Source organism: Eriocheir sinensis, unplaced genomic scaffold (genome assembly GCF_024679095.1).
Source record: "Eriocheir sinensis breed Jianghai 21 unplaced genomic scaffold, ASM2467909v1 Scaffold981, whole genome shotgun sequence".
Classification (NCBI taxonomy): Eukaryota; Metazoa; Arthropoda; class Malacostraca; order Decapoda; family Varunidae; genus Eriocheir; species Eriocheir sinensis.
The window spans coordinates 23,796-34,423 of NW_026112365.1; the positions used below are offsets into that span (position 1 = coordinate 23,796).

The 10,628-nt window shown below is 44.9% G+C and overlaps 1 protein-coding gene across 2 annotated transcripts; it reads left to right on the top strand.

Moving 5' to 3' along the window:
- Positions 1-1,347: 1,347 nt before the first annotated feature.
- Positions 1,348-5,230, top strand: LOC126995095 (venom toxin OcyC11-like). 2 transcript variants are annotated; one of them, XM_050854380.1, is made up of 4 exons: positions 1,368-1,501; positions 2,741-4,221; positions 4,421-4,553; positions 4,932-5,230. In XM_050854380.1, exons 2-4 carry the CDS (start codon positions 4,107-4,109, stop codon positions 5,023-5,025), a joined length of 342 nt encoding a protein of 113 aa, XP_050710337.1. In that variant the 5' UTR covers positions 1,368-1,501; positions 2,741-4,106; the 3' UTR covers positions 5,026-5,230. The 2 variants fall into 2 exon arrangements, with proteins under 2 accessions (XP_050710336.1, XP_050710337.1); XM_050854379.1 differs by lacking the exons at positions 4,421-4,553; positions 4,932-5,230 and adding an exon at positions 1,699-1,831 and having other exon boundaries at positions 1,348-1,501; positions 2,741-3,023.
- The last annotated feature ends 5,398 nt before the right edge of the window (positions 5,231-10,628 follow it).

Sequence of the window (10,628 nt, forward strand, 5' to 3'; positions counted from 1 at the left end):
TTGGTTCATCTTTTTTTCATTTTGTTCAACTTTTCTTTATTATGTAATTTTTTTTCATTTTTTTCATTTTTTTTTATTTTGTTCTATTTTTCTACATTTTGTTTATCTTTTTTTTTAATTTTGTTCATCTTATTTTCATTTCGTTCATCTTTTTTTTTCATTTTCTTCATCTTTTTGTTCATTTTGTTCACTTCATTTTCTTCACCTGTTTTTCTTCATCTATTTTACTTCATCTCCTTTTTTTGTATCGGTTTTTATCTAGTCCGTCACTTCCCTCCATCTCTGTCGTCTCTCCCATCTCTTTCCATCCGAAATTGACCTCTCTATTCTAACCTCTCTTACTAACTACTTATTGCTGGAACAGAGCTTAGCGGGCTTTAGATAGACAGACAGACAGACAGATATATAGATAAGACAGACAGATAGATAGATAAATACAGATAGATAGATACACATAAATATTATCTGTATAAGTGCAGAACAACCACCACCACAAAGCCAGAAACACAAACTCATAGAGAGAAGCCACAGAGACGCACGGGATTGTAGTAATGCATCAGCGAGGGCCGTTCATTTAACTCTCCTTGAAATGCTAAATGGTATATACAGATGGAAATACGTTTATTACCCTCGCCACCTACCGCCCTGTTACCCAGCCCGCGGCCAGAACACAGACGGGGTTGGTACATTCGGCAATTTCCACCTCGTAGGAGATAAAGTCTACTGGAATGTCAACCCACGAGGGACACGAGAAAAAATAGAAGGATGGAGTGAAGAAGAAGAAGAAGGAAGAAGAAGAAGAACAAGAACAAGAAAAAGAACATGAACAAGAAAAACAAGAATAAAAACGAAGAAGAAGAAGAAGAAGAAGAAGAAGACGAAGAAAAAGACTTGCCAGCAGTTCTCATTGGTACAAGTGTCAGGCCGTTTCATGATCAGTCACATATAAGTTTCTAATCTTTGTGTACATGTAATTTATTTCGGCTCACCACAAAACTAAACAAGTCACGCGTTGGAAGACTTCCAGCACCGAGCCACAGTTTCGAAAGTCATCTTGTTGTGGCCGTTGTAGAGAGGATGATGTATAACAGGAGATGTGACGTCAGGTCCACAGATGGTGCTGAATAAGATGACACTGATCTTGATGCTCGAATGATTAATCTTTTGTTTCTTATGTGTGTTCAGATTATGTGCTAGAACGCAGCACTGAGTAGACCAAGCAAGTTGTCCTAAAATGTCTGATCACGAAAAATTAATAGCCAGAGAATCATCGTAACTGAGTGTCATGCGTGGTCTTCTTTATCACAGGAAATGAAATCTCCAAAACAATGTATATATATTCTTCAAGTCACTCCCTGAAGGCAGTCGCCACCCAGAGCCACAACGATGGGGATGCTGCGAGCCGTGCTGCTGACGGGGTCTGTGCTGGTGCTGCTGGTGCTTCTGACCGCTCCGCATCAGGCCGAGGCCGGTTTGGGACGGGAAATCGTCAATGATCCAGGTAAGAGTTTAGTGTTGCAGTAACAGGCAAAGTTCCTGTTCAGTAGTTTACAGTGATCATGTTCTTCACCCTCCAACTGTTTCATTAAATTTAATAATAGCAGAAACAATACCTACTCGAAGTTCTGACGCACGTGAAGGAAAACTTTGGTGTGTACTTTTGAGAACAGAGGTTGAAACCTTTTTTTGTGCTTCCAGACCACCCCAACACGTGCCTTATAAGGGAAGATGGCATACGCGTGGAGGAAGGGCACACTTGGCAGCTGCCGCACTGCACGTGGGCAACCTGCACAAAGGATTCAAGTGAAAGCATGGTCATTCTTTATGCCACGTCAGTACACCGCACTTTCACTAAATCAGTTTCCTCGAGGTTGGGCGTTCTGTATCGTCTCCGCCAGTTCTTTTCCCCCTCCCAAATGTTGCCCATATGCAGGGGCCTTGTATACAGGGGCCTTGTATACAACTCATCTGTAGGGGGGGCTCCACACATACAGCCAAATTAGACAGAGTGGAGTCAAAGGCTCTTCGTCTCATCAACTCCTCTCTCTTACTAGCAGTTTCCAACCTCTTAAATTACGCCACAATGTTGCTTCTCTTTTTGTCTTCATTACAAGAGATAAACAGCATCACTATTTTATCCCTTCCGCTGGTAAACTCTGGAACAGCTTCCTTCGTCTGTATTTCCTCCTGCCTATGACTTGAACTCTTCCAAGAGGAAAGAATCAAGACACCTCTCCACGGGAAATTGACTTCCCTTTTGGCCTCTCGTTCTATTTTTCTTTTGTTGGAGGAGCGTCTAGCGGGTTTTCTGTTGTTGTTGTTGTTAATTGCCCTTGAGCTGCCGCCCTTGCTGTAAAAACAAATATTCAGCAGTCATATTTTAAAGTCGTTAAGAGTCTTCCTCCATCTGATGATTTCCTCATTATGCAACATTATCTCACAGGATAAGAATTAATACCGGAGGTATCATTTATATATATATATATATATATATATATATATAGATATATATATATATATATATATATATTTCTTTATGTATATGTATATGTCTATATATATATATATATATATATATATATATATATATATATATATATATATATATATATATATATATATATATATACGTATATTGATTCTTTTTTAGGGTCCCTTTTTCAATGTTAATTCCTACGCCATTTTCTTCGTTTCATGTATCAAGGCATATTATGTTTTCACAAAAGTCTGTCCTCGGCAGGTGCGGTTTAATCGGTGTTGAGCCAGGCTGCAGACTGATCAGAGACATGACACAGCCGTACCCGAGGTGCTGCGGGAAGGTGGTCTGCGGCGCCCGCAGTGGATCCCGCCGCCCCTAACCTGCTCACCGTACACCGTCGTGCCTGACCTGACCTGAACCAACTCTGACCTGACCTTCTGGCTGACCGAATTTTTGTCATTATCTGTTGTCAAAGATGCCTAATTGTTTGGAATCAGCATCTCTTTCAATGCAGACGCTTTCAAATCATGACACAGCAGTACCACTACAGGTGTTTCAATGACCCTAAAGGTTTGCGGAACTCAGCGAGATGTTACAGTGCTCGCCACAGCCACGGGAAGGCGAGGACCGTGGCGGTGACGTAATCTAAGAGCCGCTCAAACTTCCTCTTCTTTTTTTCTCCTTTCGCCATTTTTTTTTCCTTCTCTTCGTCTCATTCTTCTTCTTCTTCTTCTTCTTATTCTTCTTCTTCTTTCTCTTCTTCCTCTAATTTTCTTCCTTTTACTTGTTCTGGTTTTAATTGCTGTTCATGTTCTTGTTCTTGCTCTTGTTCTTCACTCCAGCCTGCAATATATTATTCTGCCATTCGTGGGTTGATATTCCATTAGACATTTTCTCCGACGTGAAGGTGACGGTGATGGTGTGAAGCTTGCCGAGCACCACCGACACTGTTCTGTGGCCGCAGACTGGGTCATCATCGGCATCATCATCATCATCATCATCATCATCATCAACGTTATCATCATTTTCAGAGACAACCCTGTGAGGAGGTCGACTGGGCAAGGTGTCACATGTCCCCAAAGCCGGAGTTGGTGCTCACGGACTATGCAGGTTGTTGGCCTCGATTTAGTCTCACGGATTTGACACAAGTCTTTCCCGTGATTCCTGTAACCACATGAGTCATTTCCCTTCATGATCAGTCAAATAAACGCTTCTAATCTTTCTGTAGATGTAATTTATCTTGGCTCGCCAGTCACGCGTTGTTTGTCAGCGCTGCGCCTCTGTTTCCGAGGTCATCGTGCTGCCACCTTTGTAGAGAGGGTGAAGTACTACAATTTTATAGTGTCATCACGTCCACAATTGGTTTTGAATTTAGTGAAACGATGTTTCAATGATTAAATTTTATTTTGAATGACTGTTAAATACGTGCTAGTACGCTGCACTGAGTAAAGCAAGCAAGTTGTCCTAAAACGACTGATCACGAAAAAATGACAGCCAGAGAAGCCTCGTAACTGAGTGTCTTCCGCAGTCCTCCTTATCTCCGGAAATGAAATCCAGAAAGAAATGTATATATACATATATCTTCCGAGTCGCTCCCTGAAGGCAGTCGCCACCCAGAGCCACAACGATGGGGATGCTGCGAGCCGTGCTGCTGACGGGGTCTGTGCTGGTGCTGCTGGTGCTTCTGCCAGCCCCGCCCCAGGCCGAGGCCGCCGCAACGCGTGAAATCGTCAATGATCCAGGTAAGAGTTTAATGTTGCAGTAACAGGAAAAAGTTCCTGTTCAGTAGCTTACAGTGATCTTGCTCTTCACCCTCCAACTGTTGCATTAAATCAAACAATAGTAAGAACAATACCTACTCGAAGTTCTGACGCAAGTGAAAGGACTCTGTGATGTATACTTTTGAGAACAGAGGTTGAAACCTTCTTTTTGTGTCACCAGACCACCCCAACACGTGCTTTATAAAGGAAGTTGGCATACGCGTGGAGGAGGGGCACAGCTTCCAGCTGCCGGGCTGCGCGGAGGTGTCCTGCGAGAAAGTTCCGGGAGTGGGCACGGCCATTACCTATGTCTCGTGAGTACACCGGACTTATGCAGCAGTCATATTTCGAGGCCATTAGAAGTTTTCCTCTATCTTATGATTTCCTCTTTTGCAACATTATCTCTCACAGAATGAGAATTAATACATGAAGGATCATTTTTATATATGTGTGTGTGTGTGTGTGTGTGTGTGTGTGTGTGTGTGTGTGTCTGTGTTAGACTGTATATATATATATATATATATATATATATATAGATATATCTATATATATATATATATATATATATATATATATATATATATATATATTACTTTTTATGGCTCTTTTTTTCTAAAATTGTCAATTCCTGACGAATCTTCTGTGATTCAGGTATCAGGACAAATTGTTTTCATAACGCCTGCCCTTGACAGGTGCGGTGTCATCGCGCCGCCGCCTGGTTGCAGCGTCCTCCAGGACATGTCGCAGCCGTACCCGCAGTGCTGCGAGAAGGTGGTCTGCAACTAGCGGTGGCCGCCCCCGATAGAGCCCGCTGCCTGTGATGCTCTTACCGAACACCATCGTGCCTGACCTGACCTGACCCAACTCAGACCTGACCTTCTACGTGACCGAATTTTTGTCTTTTTTTGTTGCTAAAGATGATTAATCGTTGTAAATAATATGTCTTTTTTTTTAATACCAGACGCTTTCAAACCATAAAACAGCAATACCACTACAGGTATTTTAATGACCCTAAAGGTTTGCGGAATCCAGCGAGGTGTTACGGTGCTCGCCACAGCCACGATAAGGTAAGAAACGTGGTGGTGACGTTAGCTAAGAGCGATCCACCGCCGTCACGCCACGACCTTCACTTCACCTTGACGTGAGGGAGGACAGCACCTGGCAAGGGCTACCGGAAGTCGTCGCTGGACAAACACATCACATTTACATGACATCATACTCTCATCATCCCGATGCTACACCTGACACCTGATGCTTATCTCCACGAGTTTCCTGTTTACTCTCTGGACTCGTAAGACCCTCCTCCGTGCTTCACCCACTAAGTGTTGTCGCATATATATCTGTCATCATGGAAGTTAACCCGTCTGCTGCGATTGGCACGGATTTGGTTTTCACTGGTATCCTGGTAACATATACTTCCAGGTCTTTCTCTGCCTGTATGGTGGATAGTGGAGTGTTTTCCATGTGGTATTGCCTGGTAACATACACTTCCAGGTCTTTCTCTGTTTCTGTGGTGGATAGTGGAGTGTTTCCCATGTGGTATTGCCTGGTAACATACACTCCCAGTTCTTTCTCTGCCTCTGTGGTGGATAGTGGAGTGTTTCCCATGTGGTATTGCCTGGTAACATACACTCCCAGGTCTTTCTCTGCCTCTGTGGTGGATAGTGGACTGTTTCCCATGTGGTATTGGTATGCTGGATATCCCCTCCCAATGTGCATGACTTTACGTTTTTCTTCATTGAATTGTAGTAGCCACTTTTTGTTCCATTCCTGTAGCTTGGTGATGTCTTTTTGTAGGAAATCCGCACTCAAGGGGTTAAGAGACCAAGGGGACGCCCACGCAAGTCATGACTGGGGTTAGTCGATCGATCCTGCCGGGAGGGATTTAAGATTGATAGGCCGACTGGACCTTGTTCAAGTGAGTGAGTGATTGAGGTTAGGCGCCGCAACAGCCAGGGTCGAGCTTGTTCAAGGGGACCGTCAGAGGTATGGGCGGCGAGTGAGTGAAGTGACGAACCCCCGGAAGTATGCTCCCAGTTAATAGTTAGAAATTATGAGCCAGAGCGAGGCGGTTCGAATCCCATTGGCGCCGCGTGACGTCAGGAATGGCATCCGGTCTTAAGGTCGTATTTTAAAACATTTCGTCGCCCAAGTTCACATATTTGACATGGCTTTCGTAGGAGCTGTAGGCCTTTCCAGGGGTAGTTTTATGACCCTGGTGGTAGTTTGACACTTCTTCTGTGCCATGAACCTTAAAAAACACTCATGAAAAACAGATTGATCCCCTCTTTGACCTTTAGAAATAGTTGATGTGAGAAGCGATGGTGTCTTAAATTACGGCCCTTAACCCCCGAGCCACTACCCCTAAGGCATCGACCCTGCGTCAAGGTAAAGGCAAAGTTGGGAGTATATGCTATAACTGCGCGTGGCGGCGGTGCTCATCTCCGTTCCGTTGTCCTGTGGTGAGGGAGAGCCAATTAACCCGATACATGCCCTGAGTAACATCCGGGTGGTTTGAAATAAGCATCCTAGTTACCACAATCTATCTTCCACAGGTTTCCCCAGGCACCCATTTATCATTTATCGACCATCCCGAGAGGACAGATAAATAACTGGATGGGCTACACACCGACTCGTAGTTAGGGACGTTAACCACTATACCGCGGAGGCGAATGAACATTTGTATATAAACATGGGTAAGACCTGTCGACAAAAATCATCATCACTATCACCATCACCATTATCATCATCTGTTAAAAAGTCAGATTCTCGTATAAGCTCCTAAGAGGGTGGACGGTCGATGATATGTTTCCAACTACTTCTGCCCCTTGCCCCAGCCTCTCCAATGCCCAATTCTGCCAATTTCTCTTCAACACACTGCCTCCACTCAATGCCCCTTGCCTCAGCCTCTCCAATGCCCAATTCTGCCAATTTCTCTTCAACACACTGCCTCCACTCAATGCCCCTTGCCCCAGCCTCTCCAATGCCCAATTCTGCCAATTTCTCTTCAACACACTGCCTCCACTCAATGCCCCTTGCCTCAGCCTCTCCAATGCCCAATGCTGCCAATTTCTCTTCAGCACACTGCCTCCACTCAATGCCCTTGCCTCAGCCTCTCCAATGCCCAATGCTGCCAATTTCTCTTCAGCACACTGCCTCCACTCAATGCCCTTGCCTCAGCCTCTCCAATGCCCAATGCTGCCAATTTCTCTTCAGCACACTGCCTCCACTCAATGCCCTTGCCTCAGCCTCTCCAATGCCCAATGCTGCCAATTTCTCTTCAGCACACTGCCTCCACTCAATGCCCCTTGCCCCAGCCTCTCCAATGCCCAATGCTGCCAATTTCTCTTCAGCACACTGCCTCCACTCAATGCCCCTTGCCCCAGCCTCTCCAATGCCCAAATGCTGCTTATTTCTCCTCAGCACACTGCCTCCACTCAATGCCCCTTGCCCCAGCCTCTCCAATGCCCAATGCTGCCAATTTCTCTTCAGCACACTGCCTCCATGTCTCCCTTGGTCTGCCTGGTGGGTGGCGACAGAATGAAGATAGATACCTTTGAGTGCCAGAGTTCCAGAGTAGCTCAAAACACGGGAGGAATCAAAGAAGTGCCGAGGGTGAAGAAAAGCCACCACCCACCACATTTCCGAAACCGCGACGAACGATAGATACCTTCGAGTGCCAGAGTTCCAGAGTAGCTCAAAACACGAGAGGAATCAAAGTGGCGAGAGTGAAGAAAATCCGAAACCGCAACGAACTTAAGGGAAAGCGTTGACGTGTAAGACCAACAATACAGAGGCAAGAAGAGGTCCGGCCAATCACGAGGCACCAAGAGACGAAAAAAAAAGTCGTATCACTGCGGAGGGTTTAGACAAATGAAGAAAAAAAGTTACCTGAGAGAAACTAGTATGTCTAGAGGAATACATCTTTTTTCAGCGGTTTAGAAGGGGGTAGGACAGGAAGCAACAACGACGTCAGGCTAGCCATAACCCAGAATAGATTAACCAACACGAACCAGAACATCAGAGTGCAAGACCTTTAGGGGAGAAACAGCGAAAGGAGGGGGAAAGTAAGGGTGGGTGGGGGTGATGGAGGGAAGGAGGAAGAGGGAAAGGAGGGAAAAGGAAAAGGAGGAAGGGAGCCGAGCCAGCTGACCCCCAACTTCAAGAGGGGAGCGAACATCAAGACACCTCACCTACCTAAGTTAACCCTCTCTTCTGGCCACTCATTCCGTTTTCTTTTACGAGGGAGGACTTAGCAGACTTTTATTGTTTTTTATACCTTTTGTTCTTGTCCTTGAGCTACGTGCCTTTGCTGTGATAAAGTAAACTAAGCCAGAATATTAATGAACAGTGGCTTAGGAGGAGGTAGTGTATATGATTTACCTAGAGGAATATATATTTTTTCAGCGATTTAGAAGGGGGCAGGACAGGAACCAACAACGACATCAGGCTAGCCATAACCCAGAATAGATCAACCTACAAGAACCAGAACGTGACCTTTAGGGGAGAAACAGGGAAAGGAGGGGGAAGGTAGGGGTGGGAGGGAGGAGGGAGGAAGAGGAGAGAAACGGAAAAGGAGGAAGGGAGCCGAGCCAGCTGACCCCCAACTTCAAGAGGGAAGCGAACATCAAGACACCTCACCTACCTAAGTTAACCCTCTCTTCTGGCCACTCATTCCGTTTTCTTATACGAGGGAGAACTTAGCTGGCTTTTTTTGTTATTTACCTTTTGTTCTTGCCCTTGAGCTGCTTGCCTTTGCTGTGATAAAGTAAACTAAGCCAGAATATTAATGAACGGTGGCTTAAGAGGAGGTAGTTCTTCTTCTTCTTCGGTGTTTTACCCCCTAAAAAGGGGGAACGGGCCTTTGTCTAGCGACGGCCCGTCGCAGGGGGGAACCCGCCGCCACCACAGCCACGAGTAAGAGCCGGGGAGCAGCTACGGAGGCACGGGCTCTCTGGGCAGGCGCCCAGCAGACACCCGTAGCTGACACGTGCGAGCAGCCGACTGGTCGACTTGACCACGGAGGGGTGGCCCTAAGCGAGGATGACCCCACGGGTCCACCTCGCCTCCGTAGAAGGGCCACCCGGCTGCTCGCCCGAGGAGTGCTGGCGTTCCACTGGGAGGAGGTAGTGTGAATATGATTTATTTGGGTTTGAGAATATTAGGCAAAAAGGAGTTATAAAATGCGTTACGAGGTGTTTCATTACCAGATCTGAGTGGTATTAAAACTTTGAGGTTTGACGAAATTGGATAAAAAAAGGGAAGAAAAGGATAATCGGTGGGGGAGGAAAGAAACGATGATGACACCCCTCTCTCTCCCTCCCCTCCCATCCCCTACCCTACCCTTCCCTCCCCTCCCCTACCCTTCCCTCCCCTCTCCCTTGCCTCTCCCCCCCTTTCCCCCTACTCTCTCAGCCCCCCCCCCCCTTCCACTACCCTCTCAGCCCCAACCCCCTACTCTGTTATAGTCCGTGGGCCACCCTCACAAAATAGCTCTAGAAAACAAGTTTCGTCGGGCATATGTCCGCATTGAAATTTTTCACTTGTAATAGGCTGCAGCAATGTTCTCAACACTTTATCCGTAGAGCTTAACCAAAAATACTTGCACATTAACATACAGTGAAAATTCGCATCGGGCTTCTGGGTATGTATAAATAGTATTCCCCACACGTTAAGTGATAGGAAAGCAACTCTAAACACTTTTTCATCTATGGCAATTTGTGTTTAACGCCTTCGTTTTAAAGTTACAGGATGTTTAAATACGAAAATTGATCAATTTCAGTTTTGGTCCTGATCTGAAAATAACGGTAGAGACATCAGGATGGTTGCAATTACTCTAAAATACAAGCCAAACAATTTATATTCAGACAACATTGGGCTAATGTTAACTATTTGACCTATAAAAACAGTCAGTTATGCATGCTGTCATGAAAATACCATTTGCATCGTATTTTTGCTTAAACAAGTCGTACAGCCTAAACAGTTGCCATTAGACAAAGACTGTCTTAATGTAATTTGTTTGTCTTGTAAAGTAGAGTAATTTGCAACCATCCTGAAGTCTCTACCATGATATTCAGATCAGGAACAAAGGTTGATTCAGTTAATTACAGGATGTTTAAATAAGAAAATTCATTGAATCCAGTCATTGTTCCTAATCTGAATATCATGGTAGAGACTTCAGGATGGTTGCAAATTACTCTACTTTACAAGACAAACAAATTACATTAAGACAGTCTTTGTCTAATGGCAACTGTTTAGGCTGTACAACTTATTTAAGCAAAAATACGATGCAAATGGTATTTTCATGACAGCATGCATAACTGACTGTTTTATAGGTCAAATAGTTAACATTAGCCCAATGTTGTCTGAATATAAATTGTTTGGCTTGT